The 11,026-nt window shown below is 36.7% G+C and overlaps 1 protein-coding gene across 9 annotated transcripts in view; it reads right to left on the reverse strand.

Annotated features, from left to right (window-relative positions):
- The window catches only part of SENP7 (SUMO1/sentrin specific peptidase 7), a 37,357-nt gene that overhangs the window by 1,091 nt on the left and 25,240 nt on the right, over positions 1-11,026 (reverse strand). For all 9 annotated transcript variants that reach the window (XM_017830862.1, XM_017830864.1, XM_017830863.1 and 6 more), the window contains 11 exons: positions 10,233-10,406; positions 8,367-8,629; positions 7,203-7,336; positions 5,915-6,031; positions 4,318-4,437; positions 3,287-3,379; positions 2,370-2,557; positions 1,902-1,954; positions 1,539-1,576; positions 1,242-1,310; positions 287-437 (listed from right to left, as the gene is read on the reverse strand). In XM_017830862.1, the coding sequence (XP_017686351.1) occupies positions 287-437; positions 1,242-1,310; positions 1,539-1,576; positions 1,902-1,954; positions 2,370-2,557; positions 3,287-3,379; positions 4,318-4,437; positions 5,915-6,031; positions 7,203-7,336; positions 8,367-8,629; positions 10,233-10,406 (1,400 nt within the window). The remainder of the gene's footprint in view (positions 1-286; positions 438-1,241; positions 1,311-1,538; positions 1,577-1,901; positions 1,955-2,369; positions 2,558-3,286; positions 3,380-4,317; positions 4,438-5,914; positions 6,032-7,202; positions 7,337-8,366; positions 8,630-10,232; positions 10,407-11,026) is intronic.

Genomic DNA, 11,026 nt, shown 5'->3' on the forward strand with positions numbered 1-11,026 from the left:
AACAGACTCCAAATACACTCAAATACTTAGGGATATTGAATGTGTCAATGTAAAAGCAACGTTTAACTACAGGGTCAGAAATGTTTGCTGACAGACAGATGAGAAACCAGATATAAAGATCCCAGTCACTATGTGAAGAATGGGTTTAATCTCCTCTTCTTCAAATGGCTTTGACACTTCTAACAGTGTGCCTCACAGACTTTTGTGTCTGGCTATTTCCTTCAAAAATACGTTTTTGGGGTTTAAGGTAATTTGGTGGAAAGGGGAAGGTAGTTTTGATTTGTACCTGGAAAAAGCTTTCCACATATTGCAGCAAATAGACCCCACAATCGCTGCTGTTATCTTGTTTAGGCACTCTGGGACACAGGTCAATCATTGTTGATTTACTGAATTCCCGATGTGTTTTTCGCTTAGCTTCCCATTCCATTTCAAGGTACCTACAAGAGAAAGCAATCAGTTGAAATACTTGAGAAATAGCTCAGTTTTTTGGGGATACTACTCATTATTGTTCCAGAGCTGGCCAAAAAGCTAAAATAGCTTTAATCAATTTATTTTTAACAGAATCTGTCAAAGAAATTTATACACTATTTCAACTATTCAATATTCTACTGCACTCAGAGGCATCTCTACCACATAATAAGAAATACACAAAAAGAAATAGGCATGATATTACTTAAAAACAGTTATTTGTGCTGAATTTCTTTGAGCTATTAGGATACCAGAACATTTTTAAATCTTAAGGAATAACTCCAGGGATCTTTCCTGGCTATCACACAGATTCTTCCTGGATTCATCCTAGGCGGCCAGCAGAAAATGAACAATTCTGTTTTGATTCAAATATCTAACAACTTTTTAAAAAGTTGTTGATAGATGTTGAAGTAACGAGGAACATGTAAAAGTACTGAAATTCTTAGGACATTCTTCCAATACTTACCTACTTATCACATAAAAGACTGAATATATTTTTACTCTCACTTTTCAAAACAAATAATACCATGCCACTCTAACTATACTGACACATCAAACTTTTAGACAGCTTCAGTCTACTTTCTACGTTTTTGCACATATATAGGAGTGGATTTAACACTGTAATTCTGTAACCACCATCAAAAAAATGAACATCAGCCTTTTGGAAAACCAATCACTTAAATTTCATAGTATTAGTTTTAAAAAAGTATTTTGAATATAGAAATACGACCAGCAGCACCTCTTGTTAAAAGATAGAAATTGTAGTTACTTACTCTCTCAAAACCTGAACTGTTTTCTGCACAGAACCAGCTTTCAAAGAATCTAAGATGAGTATACAAGGCCTGTATACAACAAAAATAAACAAACAGATCATTGCAGTCTTTCATTACCACACTACTGAAGCAAGTATTTTATTTGAATAGAGCTTACCAAGAGCATCAATATCTGAACCAATGTGGTAAAAATGGACAAGTACCTACAGCTGTGGCTTTATGAAAAATAACTGAATTACTGCAGAATTTCTTAATGTAATTTAATGTTACAAAATTAGAAAGAAAACTGAAACATACCTTTTACAAATCTGCCTTTTGGAATTACTTAGGGAGATCTGAGAGAAAAGAAAAGAAAAAAATCTTTAAAGAAACCAACAGCAATTACAAACTACCATCTTCATAGATATAAAGGTAGTGAGAGAAGCTCTCATTTCAGAAGGACAGATAAATCATTTTTAAAAACATGTGAAAGCATAGCAGAGCAACATAGGTAGGCAAAGGAGGACTTAAGGCGAATCAAAAATGTCTTGCACATACTGCAGGCTATGCAAACATTGATAGCTACTGCAAAAAAGATGATGCAAAATCACTTGGTCAAAGTCTCACAGCCTTCAGAACTAGAGTAATACATTTTCTCTGTCAGTACAAAAAGGTACTTACTTTAGAAATAGCTGAATCTAGAACTGAAGCAGCAGCAGCAATTTCATTGCCACCTAGTACAAAAGAACAAATTAGTACGTCTTTAAGAAAATATTTTCTAACCAAAATTTTTTTATTTTCAAGTTCCTGATTATTAGTGTTCAAAATATGATAGTGAAGAACTAATTTATAAACTAATTTTGAACATTCCCATCTGAATGTTCAAATAGCAGAGTTACTGAGGGTAATTTTCCTGATAAAATTCTTACTGAAACGACTTCCCAATCATCACTGATTTTACATGTCCCTTCCAGTATTTTCCAGAGTTGCAGATAACTTGCAGTCCTTGCTATGCATGGTGATATAAAAACAAACTACATCAGCCTTGATATCCTAAAAACTATCTCTTACTTAATTTCCCTCCTTCAAGGATTAAGACACTATTAGAACTGTATATCGCTTGACATCATTCTTTTCTAGATTACCTACCTTTTGAGAATAAAATTCTGTTAGAATCCATTTCTTCTTCACCCTTGAAGAACACTGAACCAGGTCTAGTGTTCTCACTCTCTGACCGAAGGGGAGACTGGTGAGATAAGGAATTCTGATGGGGACACTCCTCATACACAGCTTCTTCTAACCAAGGGAAACAGATAACTGCAATGTACCAATGAGACCTGCCCAGTAGGAGGGAGATGGGGGAAAAATGTCAAAGCTGAGTAACATTTGGTTCTCAAAAGGCTATGAAAAGCTTTTATAATACTGAGAGCTCATGAACAACTGTTCTGTGATACATAACCATCATTGCCATGTTCCTTTATGGCATCTCATACCAATCCTCTCATTCATTTTTTCACTTTGCATTGTGGCATAACAGCAAAAATCAGTATCAACTCCTTTGAAAAAAAAAAAACAAACCAAAATTCATCACAGCAATTTATCAATGTTTGGGCACCCATCCCAAAATGTAAAGAAAAAGAAAAAAGTAATAATCTGTGATGGTGATCCCAGTTTTCAATATAGCTGAAGGTATTGGCACACCTTTAGCCTCATTTCTTTCTGCACCTGTTTTCCATATGTACCTCTCCATGACTATTCAGTTTTACAAGAGGGTTTCCATGTCCAGGTCAGTTATTCAACCAGGCCAAGGCACAGACTACGGAAGTACTACTTTTACAAACTACTTTTTATAAACACCAAAAGTGCAAAGTTTACTAATGACAACTGAATAAGCATTTTGTCTTTAGAACAGACTTCAAAATTACCCATTTCACACCTGTTACTTCTTCAAAATCTTGTGTCATGTCCAGTGATCCAACCTTACAGCCATAAATTTTTACCACCACAACATTCAAATATTTAAATCTTTAAATATCAGAAAAAGTGTTGAAAACACACAGACTTACTCCTCATTCACAGGCACAAAGATATAATCTTTACTGAAGATATTTATACGACGAGTCCATGTTCTTACTCTTCTATGTCTTCTCTGTGCCACTCTGAAGAAACCAAATGACAACTGTTATTTGGTTTTGTTCTATTTAGTTAAAGCAAGCAGAGAAATTAGGAATCCTACCCCTCCCCAGTCCCTCAATGTGTTTTTCACTTACTCTTGAAATTTCCCCACAGATTAAAAATAAATCAGCACACCATTGAGCCCAAGTGACAAACAAGCTATTTCTGAACCATCTCAAACTCTTCTGGAAAAAAATTACTCATAGATTTGAATGGATTTCTTGCAGTTATTTATCAAGTAATTATTATTTACTACAGTAAATGCAAAAATCTCATCTAAACACCAGTGTAAAAACAGATCTATAGTAATATAAAACCATCCATGAATTAAACTTTCCAATGCCACTTTTGAAGGCCTGTCTATACAATCTTATCTTTCGAAGGGAAAAAGCTAAATGCCTTGCACAGGGTCATCTAGCACACCTGCAGCAAACACAGAAGAGAAACAGATCCCCTCCAGTCCAGAGATTTAAGTGCTGGAGCACATTTAATTTCCAGTTCTACAGACACAAAGCATAAGGAGATGATAATAGGAGAATAAGAAAATTCTGAGAAGAAAACTAAATTTAGATTTTCAGCTTTCTTAATTTGCACAAGTTGAAATAGAAACCAACATTTCATAGAACTTTGCTCTGAGTTTCTGATAAAAATATCAAATACATAAATAACTGTCCGAAGTAAAGATTCAGATAAAGTTGGAGAAAAGTCATAACATTTTCATTCATATTCAGCATGAATCACATGTAGATTTTAAGGAAAAACACCAATATGCTTAATTGTGAGTTACAATATTCGACCACTAATCCTTTGGAGAACACCAATTACTATTTCATGTACTAATCAGTAGATGATCTGGAGAACTTCCAAGTGGCATAAATAGATAGCTTGTTTCTGGTCATAATGGCACCTAAAACAAACTTACGAAACTTTGACATCCCCCTCAGAGGTTTTTTCTGTCCTGGTCAGGCACTTATAGAAGAAACTGCTAAAAATGTGTGTACGGTCAGCAAGACGTTTTGGTGCCTTCTCCAACAACAGGTACCTACCAAAGAGGAAAAAAAAGGAAATTATTAAACTCCTTTTCTAGAAACTACCATTACTGATAAAAAAAGCACAGTTATTCTAATGACTTATCACACTCAGGTTATACTTACTACCAGTTGCCTTCACAGCCACTAATCATGCCAAACTTTCCTCTCTGCTCTATTTTAACTATTCACATGCATGGACATCAGAGTGTGTAACAGCCAAGCAACTACTAAGAAAGCAATAATTTTTTGTCCTAGGTTTGTGCTCCAGTATTCAAGCTTCTGAATTTATTATGGAGTGCTATACTCCTGCATGTACAAAAAGCATAGTACAACATGCAAAGGTCAGTACAATAACCTGCAGAAGTAAAACAGACAATTTAAGCATGTGAAAATTAAGTCAAATATTCTACAAGTACTTATTATTTCACTGCCAATAATTTCACTATAAACATCAGCTTGAGTGTTTCTTCTGTCATCCTAGAAGACCAAAGCTCTCATAATTGCAGTTATCCTACACAAAGTGCCTCCAGCTTCATCTGATGACTTGGGAAACACAGTCATACATGATACAACTTGCAACACAATGAAAACTGAGAATGTGGGAAGTCTAACAAATTTTAAAAGCAGAGAAGTTTTTGCAATGATTGCATAAAATTCTTTAATTTAAATCTTTCTTTTCTGTTGAGATGAAGCCACAGCTGTTGAGAGGACCGTGCTGCGTTATTTATTTCTATTTTAGGGCAAAATAGAAGGGGGGGGTCTGCTGCAATATCCCATTGAAACACTTTGTAACACATTGCCTTTCCCACTCCTTTAGACAAGGTTTCCTATGGCTCCTGCTCCTTCAGCCATCTGGATGCCAAGTAAAATGGGATTCTTGCTGACAACCTTCAACGAACCAGAATTCTTCTTAGGTCTAAGTCAACAGAGTGAAAATAAACCTCAACTTTAGGGAATGGTGGCCACGGTGCCAGTTTTTGGAAAAATTGCTTTCACAAGCAACTTTAGCAGGGTGGCATGGAGTAGCTCGGCCAAGCACAACTTCCTCAGGAAGTATTAGCTGTGTTCCTTTCTGCAGGAGATCTGCATCAGAGGAATGTCTGAAATTGTAAAGAATAGCAGAGGATGCTCCACTTCATGCAAACTTAGTAAATAAAATACTAGTGCAGACCATCTACTTTGTTCAACTGCCTACTTAACACTGCTCAGCACTTTCTGTTGTGTAAGGTCACCAAAAGGCTTTTTTTCCTTCAGTTATTCTGTCTGGATTATATCACAGCTCTTTACAGGGACAAAAAGAATTAAATTAAAACAAATAAAACTGCTAAGAATATAAAAAAAGCTTTTAGAAAAGTCCAACATACAAATTCATCACACTCTTTACTCCTGAAATTGTTGTATTGTGTTTAGTGACCAACATTTACAGTAACATTCAAGTCCAGATCAGGCCCTAGAAAGAAGGGTACAAGCAGGACTGTGATTACTTACTTAAGATAGAAATCAATGATGACATCATTGAGAAACTCTCCATATTCTAAGCACTCTAGGTCTTCTCTTGTGACTCCCAGTCCTCCTTTTGCAGGTGGGGGCGGGTAAACAATTAAACTAGAAAACATAAATCATGTGATAACAGTGACAAACTGCTTTACATGACATTCTTCTTAGCACGGCTGTTTCACATGTAGAAGATTTTCTAGAAAACCTGTTAAAAGTAGTAGTTCTTGAAATTGTTGGCTAACTCAAAAGTCCTTTACCATTTCTTCTGCTAAGTGTTTCAAAAGAAATACTCACTCCAATGCACACTGAAACTTTGAGAAAAACTTTTGAAAGGAGACTGTTTTTTACCTTCATCTTGTTTTTCTATTCTTCATAAAAGTAGTTGACAAATGGCTATATAAAATGTGAAGAAATACTAGGGGACAAATGGTCTGAATGAACAGCCCAACAAGGACCCCCACATTTCCAGTCAGAGAACTTGGGCTTACACCTCATGTAGCCTATGTATTTGTAAGTGGTTTAAAACTGCCCAAGTTACTCCTACCACTAGTATTTAAAATGTATGTAAAAGGCTTCAGATTAAAAACCATATTAATTACCTGGAACCATGAACTGAGCATTTTTGCTGTTGAAGAAGCAAAACCAACTGTGATACTGTCAGTAGAAACAGTGACAGCAAAAGGCAAGAGTTCTTAAGAGCAATTTAATCCGGTAATGTTTGCTGTACTACAAGTATGAGGACTAAGGGGCAAGTGCAGACAGAACTGAGGCATATCAGTGCTCTCCCAGCATCTTGATACACTAGTGTCTTTTTTTCAACCAAGCTCCTGTACTAACAAGTAAACTGTATGACACATCAGTTATAAATAGAGTGTGACACAGTGAAAGAAAACATAGTTTAGATTTTAAAAAAGACTCATCTTAAGTTAGCAATAGTTCTGCTAAGATGGACTTAGATGGACACTTACAGAACCCATGAGGTCCCTACCCTCCCCATTGATGCACCCATGATGTGACCTTGTAGTCATGATTCAGGTATTCTTCAGTTTCTGTGAGATTTTCTGTCATCATGTAATACATCCATTCTGTCTGTTAACTACCAGGATGGAATAGGAATAACTACACTTAGACTTGAGGATATTTTGGATATCTAGAGCAACTTTCACACAACTTCAAAATCAACTAAAGAATGGTAGTTAAGTGAGGGCTTTTATTCCAACAACTTATTTATTCAATTTCTTTTACTTTTACTTTCTCATTTATATGAAATATTACTTACTTCTTAACTGCTCCTGTTTCTCTTACTTCTTTCCATTCTTCATTCAGTGCAGAGGACAAAGAGATAGAATAGCAACCACTATTATGCTTATTTGCAAGGGCATAACTGGGCCTGATCACTTTTAGGTTTGATTCCTATCAGAAAAAAACCACAAACAATAATAGTAGTAAAAAGCATTATACAGCTTGATACATATGTAAAACAGAATACAGAAAATTCAAGCTTAAAGCCCACAGGAGTAACCTGCATCACTGAAGAGGATTCTTGCTGGAGAGCAAAAGTGTAACCTTCAGGATTTAGGCAAATAAGCCACCGCTCAGGCAATAAAAAAAGTAATGAATCTTTTAAAATGATGACAGGTCTTAGTTCATAATCTCTCCAAAACTGTCCAAGTATTATTTAGTCAAGTGATGTAGAATTGGTTTTGGAGAAGAAACATGACCTGAAAGGATGGAGACAAGTATCAGACTGTCTTACTTGGAGCTGTGTGTGCTTGGAAGGTTTGAAAATCCAGCCCTTAAACAATTTGCCTGAAAAACGATACAGATTTGAACTGGCTGGCTCACTATTTAAGTCTCCAGTTTCACGGATCATATTTATCTGTTGTCTCTGTGCTTTTTGCTAGTGGGAACAAATATATGTAATTTTTGAAGTGGTAATGACGTGGAGTTGGATTTAGACATTTACTCCTCAGAGGGATTAAACCATGACAACACATTAACTTGCACAGACATCTCCCCAGCAGCCTGAGAAATCATTCAGCATTTCAAGCTGTGGAGAAGCTTGAAGGTACATCTAGAGCTGTCTGGAGAGCAATATACACAGCTCCTCCTCTGCTGCCTTTCCAGCTCAACCAAAAAATGTCTCCACCACTCATAACTTCATTAACTCCCACTTGCTGCCCTGGAGACACCACAAGGGCAGGAAATCCCTATTCTAAATATACACAACCATGAGTCAATCTAAAGCATAGGTACTTGCTACTCACTGATGAGGTCTGCACACTCTCCCTCCGTGGACACAACCTAGTTGACTGCAAATTTTGCAACAATCATGACTGATTTTTTTTGAGCCATGGATTAAGAAAGAAGGCTGATGGAAAATTTACTAGAATGTGTGAATGCCAAAAGGTGGTGATAAATAAAGCAACAGCTACACACTAACCTGAACTGCAGGTTCATGAGCATCTGAGGTATTCTTTTTTGGCGTATATTGCTTTAGTAGATCCTTATGGTAACTCATGAAAGAACTTTCTTCAGGAGAAAGATCCTTAAACAAGAGAAATGCTTGTTCCAAAGACAAAAACTCGGCGAGATCTGGTGCTCTGTTCTTCTTGCTCACACCTGTAATCAGTTCAGTCAGTCTGTCTTCTTCCCATTCTGTGAGTGGTTGGGACAATTCAAGAAATACAAATTCACCAGGTTTGGCTGGAAAAAAGGAGAGAATGGATAGTATTAACTATTAGATTATGTGATAAGAACTTGTTGGCACACCCACAAAGGAGCACAGAGAGACAATGGCAGGCAGGGGAGCCCAAATAATACCCTACCAGGTTCATCACAGGGGCCATCAGCCCACCCACGGCCCACCTGATAAGCCCAGAGGAGCACAGGAGCAAAATGGCAGGTAGGAACCCAAATTAAGGACTTTGAGGAAGACAAACACACTCTGGGCCCTTCCCAGGGCTGCCCCAGTAAAGTCTCAGCCCAAGGGTTCAGATCTGAAACCCACTAAGTCAATGCTAGAGCACTTTCTGAACTGATAAGGGGTTGATACTGAATTGTACGGCACACATGATGGGATGCAAGGGAAGAGCATTTTGGGACTACAAAGGTCTTAATATGGATTAAGGGAAGAACTAAAGGCAGGCAAAGGGAGGCATTCAGGTGATTCGAGGAGGAAGACGTGGGAAAAGAGAGGGCTAAGGGCATAAAAAGGACCAGTCACATCTAAATACTTTGCTGGTCATTACACTTGTCTGGCCATGCCGTGTGCATTGATCAGCACAGCCTGTCTTGTCTTATAAAGTCCTTTCTAACTCTCCTGGTTGAGGAACTCCTCTGACCCCTTTCAGGCTGTCAGCAACACCATGTTATATTTTCCTCTAAGAAGGCAGAGCAGAAGGTTTCTTCAGCAAGAATGTAACCAAGGTAAATAAACCTAAGACTAAAAGATGCCTCACAGCCTCAGATTCCACTCATTTCACTGGAAACTGTGTCTACAGAAGTTACCAGTAACTTCAGTAAACTTACATCAATTAAAGGTAGCCCTCTGCTAAAATTTCACTCAGCATTTTGCTTCAAACTACTTGCGCTCCTTATGTTAAACTAACATTACTTATAGTTTTTCTTCATACAGGTGGTGACTGTACAGGGAATACATACTACTAAATTTCACACTGGCAACTCTGACATTATCATTTTTGTAGATGCTATTTTGCAATGATTTTCCTTTTGTAAAAACCTGGTGTAATTGTGCCACTGTGAACATATGAGCGAAATTTATACTCAGTTTTACAGAGCTTCATGCTAGATAAACAAATAGAGTCAGTCCATAATACCCTAAAGACTGAAGAGCCCACTTGGCCTTTAGCGGAAATTTTCTTCAATAATAATGCAATGGTCCAATGCAGTCTTGTCAAAGATCAACTCAATCTTTACTTGCCAAGCCTTTTATCTAGCATATACAATACTCAGGAGTAAGGAAAAGGAAAACATCCCATATATTTTAAAGGGAGAGATGCTTTATACACAAGCCTAGTTACAAGGGCTTTCTCACATAGATTACAATTAAACTGTGTTTTGAGGTCTTTTTATTAAATAGCAGTGGGTTTGAATCATATTATGTTAGATTTTTTTCTTCCAAATACAAGTATAGCAAGGCATTTTAGAAAAGCAAAACTGGCCACATTATCTTTAAAATGCAATAAGCTTTCTTCCACATTCAAAAAACACAACTGTAAAATAACCACTTTATTGACATGCCATAAATTAGACCTTCCCTTTGCATTTAAGGAGAGAGATTACTTACATGGCTTGCTGATAACTAACTTTCCCAATTGGGTTTCCATGTTTTCTACATAATCCACAGACAACAAAAGAAAAATGATAATTGTTGAAGAGGAGCCACCATCACTTCTCCACAAGCCAAACCTTCTGAGATCCAGAGTATCCACTGTCAGCTTAACATTCTTATTGAGAGCCACTGTAGAGAACAGAATTTAAAAGAACCATACCTGTAACAGCCATAGTCATACATGTTACAGTAGTTACATGCTGAGATCTAAGTACAACCAGAGCATATTAACACAGTACTTGTAGATTTTATTCCTGGTATTACATAAAATATCGAGAATTCAACACTGAAATCAGTTACATCAAACTATGTAACACAAAGTTACCAACTGTGACCCCAAAAGCTAAACACCTAAATTTGGGATTCTTCTTGAAAAAAAAAGTTGTATTTTTTCTAAAAGCAAACAAAAAAAAATTGAAAATCATGAACTCCTATTTGCTTTTAGTCAATCCAATTCAGAACTGCTCACAAACCTACTCCAAACACACACTACCTTTGGAAAACCAACTTAATGCAAATCTACAGTTATATTCCTCTTATCTTTAGTCAACTCATACATTCTTGTGTAACTCACCTGAGGATATAAATCCCTAATCTGAAAAGATGAAAGTTTCACCTCAAAAATATGCACAGTCATTTTTACTATAGTTCAACACCAATGATATGCAAGAATATGGGAGGCAAGGCCACTAAAACTACAAAGTTCATCTTAAAAGTACAGGAACCTGATTAAGTTATTAAGGATTACA

The sequence above is a fragment of the Lepidothrix coronata genome, unplaced genomic scaffold, assembly GCF_001604755.1.
Source record: "Lepidothrix coronata isolate B3197 unplaced genomic scaffold, Lepidothrix_coronata-1.0 Scaffold184, whole genome shotgun sequence".
Taxonomy (NCBI): domain Eukaryota; kingdom Metazoa; phylum Chordata; class Aves; order Passeriformes; family Pipridae; genus Lepidothrix; species Lepidothrix coronata.